The 12,634-nt window shown below is 39.4% G+C and overlaps 1 protein-coding gene across 4 annotated transcripts in view; it reads left to right on the top strand.

Moving 5' to 3' along the window:
- The window catches only part of LOC125763435 (probable G-protein coupled receptor Mth-like 1), a 144,004-nt gene extending 136,383 nt beyond the window's left edge, over positions 1 to 7,621 (top strand). For 3 of the 4 annotated variants that reach the window (XM_049426639.1, XM_049426640.1, XM_049426641.1), the window contains exons 7-8: positions 2,618 to 2,819; positions 4,137 to 7,621. In XM_049426639.1, coding sequence (XP_049282596.1) covers positions 2,618 to 2,819; positions 4,137 to 4,328 — 394 coding nt within the window. In that variant the 3' untranslated portion in view covers positions 4,329 to 7,621. The remainder of the gene's footprint in view (positions 1 to 2,617; positions 2,820 to 4,136) is intronic. The other variant, XM_049426642.1, reaches the window with a different exon arrangement.
- The last annotated feature ends 5,013 nt before the right edge of the window (positions 7,622 to 12,634 follow it).

Raw genomic sequence — 12,634 nt, 5'->3', positions numbered from 1 at the left:
TTACTGTCGCCGGGGTAATTAATTGTCATTTACTCAAGTGTGTTTTTAAGGACGAGTATTTTTTTTCTTTTGGTAGCGAAAATGGGATTGTAAATAGATAAAACGGGAGAAACATATGAGATTTTGGTGAAAAGATTTATTTCAACTGAAACAGTTTTTATCGCTCAACGCGGACTCCTTCTTCTCTCTCCAATTATTACGAGAAAAGCTCTCAACCTTATCAGAATCGGTTGTTTTCCTTTCCGTTGCGGTATGAAAAAAGGAATTTTAATTGCCACATCCTGCCCTACCGGAAGGAAAAAAGTGCAAACTTACCGAAAATGTGCAAAAGCGCATCTGGTTTCGTACTGGTTTTGTTGAAATTTTGCATTGAATTAAGAGCAAACGAGCTAAAGCGAAAATGCACTTTGAAATTGCATCCCAAAATAATGATCCACTTGGAAATGATGAAATTAAGCAAAAAATGGACAAAACAATCAGTTTCGAATTTAGTTTCCACAATCTACTCGTCTGCTTGTTTTTATCATGTGTTCTCAGGAATGGCCACAAAAAACCGCCCGCATCATTAAGAAGTACTTCCTTCTTTGAATAAGCGCAAATAATAGGACGACTGAAACTTCTCGGAAAATCTTTGAGAAATTCAATGCAGAACACGACAGACATTTATAACATTCCAGTGTCAAAACAACAATCTCATAAACAGAAAGTGCCTTAAGGCATGCGAGCAATTTTCACCCCAAACATTCCTTATGGGTTCGTCGCTTAGCGTTTGATTTAAACGTAACGACCAAGCATTAAATGTATCGACAAGATGGGGGAAGTAATTTGCCAATTAAGCTCACCTTTCGACTGCTTGTTAACGAATCCTTACCGCCAACGACAACCGGACAACGAAGATGATGACAAGGGCCGACATCAACGGTGGCATAAATCGGACTTCACAACGATAAATTACCATGGCAACGTGTCGAGTCGTTCGGATGAAGGGAATTGTTTGAATTTAATTTCATCACAAGTTTCATCGTTCTTCGATCGTTCAATTACACACTGATTACTGGACGGATGGATGGTCGCGTTACCAAGGGCAACATACAAGCGAGACAAGTGTTCCAGATAAGTACACGAAACGTCTCGTGAAAGTCGCACAACGGCGAACCACGTCCAAGAAGTCATGGCGAATTTAGATTTATGGAACTATGTCTCCGTCGTGCAAAGCGTCTCGTCGCGGTTTTCCCCCGACAGTAGAAGAAAGTTCTATCGATAATGAACTCTAGTGGGGGGGTGCCCTTTCTGGGCTCTCCAAAACACAAATAGGCTTAATTCCGAGTAGGCCCAAGACACACGATCGTGCATACAAATGCTGAAGCTTAGACCAATTTGCTTCCGTGTCAACTCAGTGCTCGACACGAGATGAACGATGGGACAATTTTTCCTCACGTTGGGTGGGCTCCGCTGGTCGAAGACAAACGATCCGGTCGGAAAAAGTCGACCACCTAGCGAGCTACAGAGAGAGAGCCTGTGTGCAGAATCGGCAAGGGGATCGGCAAGTACAAAAATCTGTATCATTGCTAGTGATAGTTTTGCTTTCGTTTCCGCGTGCCCTTTCCGTATGGTTCGCTCTTTACGAGGATTTATTGCAATTTTTTCCTCTATCTGTGCAAACGGGTACCGTTTGTCGTGGCGCAAATCCATTTGGAGGTTGTTGTTTTATCTGTTAGAATCCCACAACTCTCATACTCTCACTTCAAAGGAGACGGGAACAAGAAAGCAAAACCCAAAAGGACGATAGTGCACCGGAGCTCCAGTGTTCGCTAAGGGCGTGCGGCCGTCTCGCCCCCAACCAAAACGAACATGTCGGTTACCGGGGCAACGCGGTACGACGAAAGTGAGTGATAAATCTAATAGTAAAATGGTAATAAAATAAAACACGCCAGCGAAATGAATGTGTCCCGCTCCACTAACTGACGCCGTGCCGCTAATAAATAGGACCGCGCGTGCAGGCCACTCCAGACATGATGTTGCAGGTGATGCAAGGAAAACAAGGCTCGAAGAGAGATAGTTGAAACTAAGGGAAAAAAATCTGCTCAAACGAAACCAACTCTTCCGGGGACAGTGGACACATTGGGACAGTGGAAATATGGTGCTGGGTTTCCATTGGTGCCAGGCATTGGGCCCCGGTCGAGCGGGCTGGTTTTTCGTTATTTTCATTTTTATTTTTTTGTGCTTTGGTTTTGGGGGTGGATTTTCATTGGTGGTGTTCTCACACCCCCCAACATACACACACACACATGTGATACATATGACGTAGTTTGGTGGGATAAATGCATAAATACATATGACGTAGTTTGGTGGGATGTTGTTTCTGGTTATAATATCTACATATGTGTCCTTGGTCCGTGTGTTTGTGCGTTATGTTTCGTTTCTGGCATGATTTAATGACCCACCAACCCCTATTCTCAACCTCCCCTTGCCCCCCTTTCTCCCTTTCTCAAATTCCTTTTTCTCCCACCTACGACCACCCCCTCCCACCCCACTCCCGCCCTTTTATCTTTCTTTTTTCTCTATCTCTCTCTCTTTCTCACGTCCTCCCCCCCCACGTCCCATGTGGTATGCTCAGCCGCGGTTTGGTTTCTTCTCCCTCTTACAGTGCTGCGTTGGGGCGCGTCTGCCTCAAGCTGGTCGTCGTGATGGGTGTCACCTGGGTGGCGGACGTCATCTCCTGGGCCGTCGGTGGACCGAACTACATCTGGATCGTGACCGATCTGATCAACGCACTACAGGGCGTTTTCATCTTCATCGTCGTCGGCTGTCAACCGCAGGTGAGTGTTGTTTGGCCAAGTTTTACTTCCTTACCCTTAAAGTAAGATCCTGTTTTCGTGAGTGCAAAAGATCGAATTCTTTTATGTTTTTATTTTGTTTTGTTTTTTTACATCCATACATCAGTCGAATGGCTTTTCGCTTCCAGCCGTGATTGCTGCTAGTAGCAAGAGAAGCATTGAAAGAATAAACCTACTTAAGCTGTCCACTACGCTGAAGTAATTCGATAGGTTTGCGTTCGTTTCATGAACTTTCCAAAAAAGCACTTAGCACTTTGCATACGTTTATATACGTGTAATAAGATACTTTCGTTTTGTAATACGTAACGAAATTAACCAACTTTGAGCACTTTAAATCAAATCAAACGAAGCTCGCTGTTGATACCCTTTTAAACCATGTTTAACAAGATCAAAATTTTCAAAATAATGCATAAAATTATGTTTCCACATTTGAAAAAAAAACATGGAGCTGTTGCATAATTTTAACTACTTTGGGCTTCAAATTATTTATCTAAAATTTAATAAACCGATTTTAATTTGATTTCTGCACAGTGTGGTGCGTTGGTGCAATGATCCATCGATTCTTAGCTTGTTTTTGTTCCTGTTTTCCCTATTATCAATCTCCCTACTCACGTGCTACTAGTTGTAGCGAAAGAGCTTTGTAAACCACGAACCACCAAGCTAGTTTCCATCTGGCACAAAAAAAAACCCATAACTTTGCCCTTTCGAGCGAAACCACAAAATCTCATTTGGCACCGTGTCATCTGAAGCAATGGATGGCGAGCCACGATCGTTGGTGGTTGGAGACCACCTTTCGGAACGACGGCGAAATTAACCTTTATCACCATCCCGTACACGACAAGCTTCATGCCTAGTTGACTGCTTAATGGAGGTTCCTTCTTATCCAGATGGAAAACTACAGAAAATAAGGATCTAATATGCACAAACAAGGAGAATTAAAAATCACACACAAAAAAAAAATCGCAAAGGAAACAAACAACAAAATGCACTCATTTCTTCACACCAGATTGGTGGCTTCTAGTGGTAGTTCTCTAGAAGGTGAAAAGGAGACCGGAATGGTCAGAGTTCCGGTTTATGTGAGAGTTCACACAATTCTCCTGGCTACTGGCTCCATTCATATTAATTATCCTAATTTCACCACACACACATCACCATGTGCGTGTGCTTCACGGCGATTTATTATCCGCTTCACACATGGCCGTGGCCCATCTAATCCTTCCACAGGAGAATTACAATTTATAACCTTTGTTCCGTGGTCTTTTCTCTACCATTCTCTACCAAACGCGCCGCTACTGCTAGGTCTGGGCCGCCATGAAACGTCTGTGGAACTCAAAAACGGGACGATCCTTCACAAACACGACGCACGGACCACAGCACTCCAGCTCGTCGCACGGATTGCCTTCGATGGGCGAATCGATCACGAACAACACCTGTACGAACAACACGACGACCACCACCTCGAACCGTGTACCAATGGAAACGGTCTGTTGAACGCCGAAGGTGAGCCAAAACTTCACACTCAAGCGGTTGGAATAATGCGACCAACCCAAGAAAGCAGATGATGTTAGCCAACTAGGGACCCCCAAAAACACACCCACGTACGACGAAGATGCCAAACGTGTCGAATCGGAAACGACGACGACCATACCGTGATCGACGAATCGTTCATGGATGGTCGGAAAATGTGCTTTTTTATCAGCGTTGGCTTAGCAAACTCGATCATCAAATGTGTGATCATTATCATCGTTCGCGATCATTTTCCTGCCGAAGGTTTGTGAAGCACCAAACACCAATTCGGTTAGACTGGATGAGAGTATTCGTAGGAGAGGAAAGTAAGAAGTAGTAAAGGGAAGAAGGAAGCAGTATGTTGCCTTTATATATCCCGGAAACAAAAGCGATAACGTAGGAAACAACACAAACCCGATCAGTCAAAATTGTTTCCGTTCTACTTCCCTTGTTCTTCTTCTAGCGCTCTATAGCTGTAGGGAGCATACACATAAACCTTTCCCTTCATGAAACGTATACACTAACGGATAATAATTAATATTTAATAATAAATTAAATTTCTCACTCATATTTACCGTTCATGCAAATCTTGCTAAGCACGATGAGGCACACCGGGCAAGGTGTTAGTTAAAAGAGGGAGGAGACGAGTGAAAATATGTTGGAACGCTTTTCCCAAAAAATTTGGGGAAAAATAAACGAAACATCGTTTACCATCGCAATAACAAAAATATATGATTTTCTATTTTTAAATCAGTATTTTGTTCACTCGTCCTCTCTACCTGACGACGCCTGGTACGGTGACGCCCTTCATTAGACAAGATGCGCTCTTAGTCTAGGGAAACATTAACACTTGATAGAGAGATAATACGAATGTTGATGGTTTTTCGAGGAAGAAAAGCAGAAACATTAGCACGATGATGCCTAACCTAATTGGTCGACTTTTCGTAATAAGTAGAATAGCATTTGCCAAAACCAGAACAAAATCCCAAAAAATTTAGCAGACAATTCAAGATCAAGCGCCCGTTTAATGCGTAATGTATATTTTATGTTAAAAATGTTTTTACCTGGTGGTTGCAGCTCGTTGATTTGCATCCTCCCAAGTGGATGGACGAATATCTTCGAGATGATACCCCTATGACGAACCGACAAAACACCTAAGGATGGTATTTTTAAGTTTAATTATTATTGTTGCATTAAACAAACACTGCCTGCTGCTGGAAACTTCTTGTTTGTTCCTTTTATTTTCCTGCAATGGAAACACACAAAAATTGGAATCCATGAAAGTAATAGGAACGGAACAGATGGACATGGAAGATTATTTAGAGCTTTACTTACGTTGTAAGATATGTTCTGTTTCGTTAACGCTTTCGCAAAAAAGCTGCAACTGTGTAATGATATGTTTAGTTTGGCTTGTAGAATATTAATTACTTAACACACTTACCCTTTGCACGAATGTATTTATGTAAATAGTGTATAAAACTTTGTTCGTATGAGTTAGCTTTTATGATATGTTTCTGCTAATGGGATTGAAGCGGTAAGAAAAATTTTCTTGCTGGTAGAAGAAATGCTTTTCCTTTCATTTCCCGTTACGCTGATCCTTGCTCTCATGGAGAGTGAAAACATTGTATAACACCGTTTGATATCGTGTCCTTTTTAATGCTATATACACGCACACTTATATGCATAATGAACGTGTTAACAATAACAATAATTAAAATTATACAACTGAATATAGGAAGGGAAAACAATAACGCAAAACGTACATTTAGAGCAATTCGAACGAGCAGAAAGTGGAACTCGGTTTTATTCTTCTTTTAGAAGCGTTTACAAAATTTTATGCCAAATGGGAAATCGATGCGAAGCGAAACAAAAAAATCGGACCCGGTTTTATTCTTTTTTGTACGATGCGATTTACATATGCTACCGAGCAGCAAATTAAAGCGAATAACATACATAACGTTAGGGGATTTTGGTAGATGAGGTACAACAAATCGAAAGTAAAAGAGCCGCCCACCGGATGCAAAAAAAAAATAATTACATAAATATCATACGAAGTCATTACAAAATAGCAGTTGCGCGTTTAAACACGCTTAATCATACGATCAATAGAAATTTTCACATCTCATTGTAGCACTTTGCTCCCTGTACAAGGACACCTTAACGATAGTGACGACATAAAACGGTTCATTCAGAAATGTTCTTTTAATGCATTCAACTTACATAAACACATACGTATCGTTGTACTCCTAGATGCAGCTTTGGCTAGTATTACAGTAGAAGTTTTGCATAAACCGAGCAGTATCAGCATTGCGAAAATAAAGAGAGAAAAACAAACAAAAACAGAAGCAGAAGCAGAAGCAATGCAAATCAATTACACTTCTCTCCAATTAAGCTAAAAACGTAGTTAATCAATTCACGAGATAGATGTGCTAATCCAGAAGGGGCGATAAATTGCACCGACAACAGTGCCCGATCTGTGTGCGAAATGCAAGATACGAAAAGCAACATAAAGAGAGTATCAGTATTTTTTTTGCATATTTGCTTACTACACACACACACACACACACGTATAAAAGGGAACAGTTTTCTCATTTAGGTGAAAAAGAAGGACTTTTCGATGTTTAAATAAATCGATCCGATGTAAAGTGTGACAGTTGCAGCATTAGTTGCATTCTCATTTCCTCTTCCAATTATTTGGTAGATTATCTTCTCTTCTATCTGGTTCACTACTTCAACTCTTCACGATCTTTCTTGTTCTACTCTGATTGTTTTAGTTTTCGATGTTAATATTCTTTCTTGTTTTTTCTTTGCTACTTTCTTAAACTTTGGTTTTTGTTGTTCTAGCAAATAGCTCCAGAAGATTAGATCATCAACGTTAAAACACTTCTCTAACTCATTGTTGTCACAATATCATAAAACATTATTATCAAAACGTTCACATCTCGCCAACAAGTCGATAGTATAGAAAATATTATATGAACAATAACATTCGCTGTAAATTTGAACAGTTTAAATTGAAGAACAAAAAAAAACATATGCGCGCATCGAAAGCACGCCATGTTTTCTTTCAGAACAATATACAACATTCGGGCCGAGATTTGTAGGGAGGGAGCAAAAATGTGTACGAGAGGGCGAGCTTATACTGCAGTTGCGATACAAACTTTATTCGATACAAGCGCAATATAAAGGTGATACAACCTTAGCACTACTATAAACAAACATCTATTATCGAACGGCGGAACCGTGTAGTATGGAGAATAAAAATCGAATCAAACGAACTGAGATTGGGGGTGAATTTTGAAGAGCGTTATAATATCCGAACAATTAGAGCTACTGACAGTAAAATTACTTCTTTAAATTAGTTGTGAGACAACATTGAAGTAATGTTGAATGTGTGTTGAAGCAGGTAGGTAACAATATTTCCCAATTAATAAGTCAAACTTAATCGATAAGAGGAAAATATTTAAATTGTAGATTGAACATAATACAATAGACGGTGATCTCGTCTACAGTTACGAATGGAGATTGACACCGGACAACCTTAAAGATAGTTGTGACATAATTCGCCCAGGCTGAAAAGGGTTGATGATGTGAAATGCATCCACCCGAAGGTTTGGGCTAAATAATCGTTTGGTACTCTTTATAAATATTTCTTTAAACTGAACTGCTGCTAATATAAACTTTAAAAAAATCAGGAGCAGTCTCACTAACTTTTGAAGAATATCCGAAAAGGAACAACATTTGTAGAAAAGGAGGTATTTTTATAATTAAAATGTTGAAACATCGTACCTTACCATACATGCCGTACTGAACCATTCCTTATCAAACTTCAAATCAAAACCACACGCGACTCAAGGCTACCAATTTCATTCCACTCTCTCTTTTCCCTAGCCTTGAAAATCACAAAGTAACAAAATTATCACTGGCGAAAGAAGTCGTTAGAAGAAGAAAAAAAAATACCCGGAACTTTATCGCGTGTAAATGGCTTCGTTTTTGCACTTCTTTGCGTAACGCACGAAGGAGACGCAAAAGTGCATTCCCGGTACGAAATGGCAATCAACATGTCATCTTTCGCTCTTACTGGTTAGTTAGAGTTGGCGCCATCATGACCACCGGATTTGAAAACGCATCGTTTGTCCCGTTCGGGCACATCGCCACACTTTTTGATATGGTGGAGTGTATGTGTGCTGATGAATAATTATGCATCCGCCACCGTGAGTCAAAGATTGCGTCGCATGACATAAGTCAGCGATGACGAAGTTGGCTTGTGGCACTTGCGCGACACCGTACAATTAGCATAATAACAGCCGGGAATTACACCGCTCTGTGTGTGTGTGTGTGTGAGCTTGGCTTGGGGTGGGGTAACTGGGGGTTGTACGTGTTGCGTGTGTGGTTTTCCTTTTGCACACGCGGATGCAATAATCAACCTCTGACTCGTTGGCCACTTGACGCACAGGCGAGCAGGTTGATTGCAATAAATGTTTTGTATGAATTTGCTCTCTCCTCTTCTCTCTCTCTCTCTCTCTCTCTCTCTCTCTCTCTCTCTCTATTTCTTTATGATGATTCACCCTATAGCGGATTAACTTTACCGCCTTGGAATAGATCACATAAGCAATGGAGAAAGCTATGATTTGATCCACCCTTTCGATCTTGTCACGATCATCGATCACGACATTGCTGTTGACAAAAGAATCGTCAAATCACTGTAATCACTCGAACGAAAAAGAAGTTGCTGCTTTAATTGCTTATGAGATCAACGTTTGTTCATGACGTCATTAATCAAGGTGGAGCTCCTATATTGTTTGCATGGTCTGCTTCGATCTAGAGATGTGCTAGAGATGAGATAAGCGAACAAGCGTCAATTAATTTCTGATCGGCTAGGACATGAAACGGGATCCGCCTCTGCTTAGGAGATTGGCAAATTTATAGGCTTTTTTTACTATTTTTCACTCTTTTTTTTTATTTAAAGCATTACTTGAGTGAAAAGAAACACATTGCAACCAATTGGCATTAAAATAAATCAATTTCATTTTTTTTGCAAAATTTCCCAAAAAAAACGTAAGGGGTAAGCCTTATGAAATTTTCGAGTTGAAAATTTTTTAAATTTTTTTTTCTGATTTTTTATTCTATTTTTAATTTAAAGCATTATTTGAGTGAAAAGAAACACATTGCAACAAATTTGCATGAAAATATATCACATTTATAAATTTTGCTAAATTGCTCAAAAATGAGGAAAATTTTACATTTTCTCAAACAGGGTAAAGAACTTGGTTTCTCGAATAACTTCCGGCACGGACATCTGAGGGCATGGCCGTCCAAGAAGAAAATGTAGCCATTGGTGCCATCTATCGACCACAGGTTAAAGATTGGCGATCCGTTGAATACCGACCGAGTTATAGGCAAAACTTGGTGCAAAAATGAGGAAAATTTTACGTTTTCTCAACAGGGTAAGGAACTTGGTTCCTCGAATAACTTGTGGCACAGGCACCTGAGAGCATGGCTGCCCAAGAAGAAAATGTAGCCATTGGTGCCATCTATCGATCACAGGTTAAAGATTGGCGATCCGTTGGATACCCACCGAGTTATAGGCAAAACTTGGTGCAAAAATGAGCCTTGATAAATTTTCATTTTTTTTTAATTTTTTGATTTTTTTATTATTTTTCACTCTTTTTTTTATTTAAAGCATTACTTTAGTGAAAAGAAACACATTGCAACCAATTGGCATTAAAATAAATCAATTTCATTTTTTTTGCAAAATTTCCCAAAAAAAACGTAAGGGGTAAGCCTTATGAAATTTTCGAGTTGAAAATTTAAAAAAAAAATTTTCTGATTTTTTATTATTTTTTTAATTTAAAGCATTATTTGAGTGAAAAGAAACACATTGCAACAAATTTGCATGAAAATATATCAAATTTATAAATTTTGCTAAATTGCTCAAAAAAATGGTAAGGCTTAAGCCTTAGGAAATTTTCAAATTTTTAGATTATTTTAAAATGGAATATGTCATATGAGGTTTTGTATGCTGTGATAAAGTTGATATAAAACCTGTTTTGCAATTAATTTTCCGATAACTTTATCCTTTAGTACTTCAATTCTCACTATGGTCTAGTACGATTTATTTAAACCCTTGGCCAAGGGGAGAAATAGATCCTTCCATCCATATTTCGTTATCATTTGACCACGTATTTAATAGTTGGCAAACCCGCTACACCCTGTCACGACTGTAACAATTCGAGGAATTTCATAAAAGACAACTTCCAAAAGTGGCCAAACAAATGGTCACACCGAAAGCAAAACAAAAGCCTACAAACATGGCGCCTTCTACGCTGTACAGAAAACACGCACAAAAAAACCCTTTTACTTTTGCAAATGCTAACACTTTCTGTCGAGGTTATATGTGGCCACGGGCGCTGGAGACAGAAAGGGGAACAGTGAAAAGATGAACTCATTTAGGCTTTCTTTTGCTTACTTGAGCGCAAAATTAGTCGCCTGTACTGGCGCGTACCACGTGTGTAATGCAAACATGCAGACATTGAGTGTCCTTGGTCCAAGTTCTTTTCCCCTACAAGAGGCATTTCTGGGTTTTTTCCCTCTTCATGGAACATATCGATGAAACAACATGTTCACAGGAAGAGGTGTCCGTGTTAGAGGAAACGAGATAGACAGTATTGAACTAAATTTTAGACTAAACTGTTGGGCAAATTGTCTCAGGAACTGCAATTAAATTTGTGTAAAACACTGGTTTTAAAGACGGCACAAACCGTGGTTTAATTTCTCTTAAAACGGTAGTCATTAGTCCTTTATTAGATTAGATGACAATCTTGCAGTGGGACTCATTAATTGACTTAAGTTTTTCTAGCGATCTTTTTATCTACATTTATGTACAATTATTACCGATAAAGAACTCGTCCAAAGTGTTCGTCTAGCGTCATTAACCGTTAACCACTAGGGAGAACATTGGTTGATTTTAATTTAAAACGATCGTCACATCCTCCAAAAGTATGGTGCTTTCTATCGTTCAAATATAGCGCACGTAAACGTGCGTCCATCTCGAGATAACGTCTTGATAGGTTTGATTAGCGGATGTGTGCTTTATTGGACAATTATGCACAAAGTCGCACCAACACGCGCATTTGGCCCATTCAGTTCACCACACCAACAAACCATGCCAAATTGATTCATTCATCGTGAGAGAGCCACAAGAACACTCTTCACGTCCCTTAGGGGGAAACGTGACAATTGGGACAAAATAGACTGCGTGTGGCGAGGTACCTACTGACCGGTTTCGTCCAAGACGCCTATAAACTCCAGCAGACCAACAGTAACGTACGAAATCTTCTAAATCCCTCTCATAAATTCTGTGTTCCTGTGTGTAGGGCATAAAAGATAAAAAAACGTCGGCAAAGCCTGACCCAAAACCTGTCCCAAAGAATAACAAATCTTCAGTCGGCTTAAAGGGACATGCAAATCTCTAGCTGCAGCAACGATGCACGGTGCATCAGGCGGTACATCGCAAAAAGGGGTTTTTATGGGATGGTTCGCTTTCCTTCGCTGCCCTTCTGCTGGTCCAACACTACCTGTGGAACGTAGTGGGGCAGCAGGTAAATGCAAAAACAACACACCAAAATTGCAATTGAACAAAAGCAATTCGTTGGTAAAAAGTATTCAAGTATCAAGGAAAAACCTTCCGTTTCTCGGTCGTGTTGGTGTATCCGGTACTTTTGGGTTAGAGGGACAATAAACATAAAAGCATAAAGGGCGCTTGCAGTTTTCCTCCCATTTTGGGCTCGGTGTCTTCCCTTCCGGCTGTAGGTACGGTTTTTGCGATCGAGCGAACAAACTGCAACTGATTGGAATGTTGTACGTTAAGTTAGAGTACAAAATTTGTGTTATTTAATAATTTTGTTAGTTGACAATACTTTTTACTTAAATAGCTAAATAATAGAGTCAAAAAAATACAATATTAAACAAAGCAAATAAATATTAAGCTTTGTTGTTGATCCACTTTAACAGATTTTGGGCAATTCAAATATATTTGTTTGGAAAAGAGATGAAATAGAAGAAAAAAGAAAAAAAAGAACGTAGCGATCCGCATACAATATAAAAACATCGCAAAGGAATTGTTTGAATCCGGTATGGATGGGCTGCACACTGTCGTACACGGTTTGAATTTTTATACTCTAATTTTTTTTATATGAAATGTTTTTAAACGTTATCATACGAACTATATAATATTGTTTGACATTATCATTGGTAATGATTGAAATTCATAATTTTCTTAAATTAAATTT

The sequence above is a fragment of the Anopheles funestus genome, chromosome 2RL (genome assembly GCF_943734845.2).
Source record: "Anopheles funestus chromosome 2RL, idAnoFuneDA-416_04, whole genome shotgun sequence".
Lineage (NCBI taxonomy): Eukaryota > Metazoa > Arthropoda > Insecta > Diptera > Culicidae > Anopheles > Anopheles funestus.
This window is presented reverse-complemented; position numbering and strand designations above follow the sequence as displayed.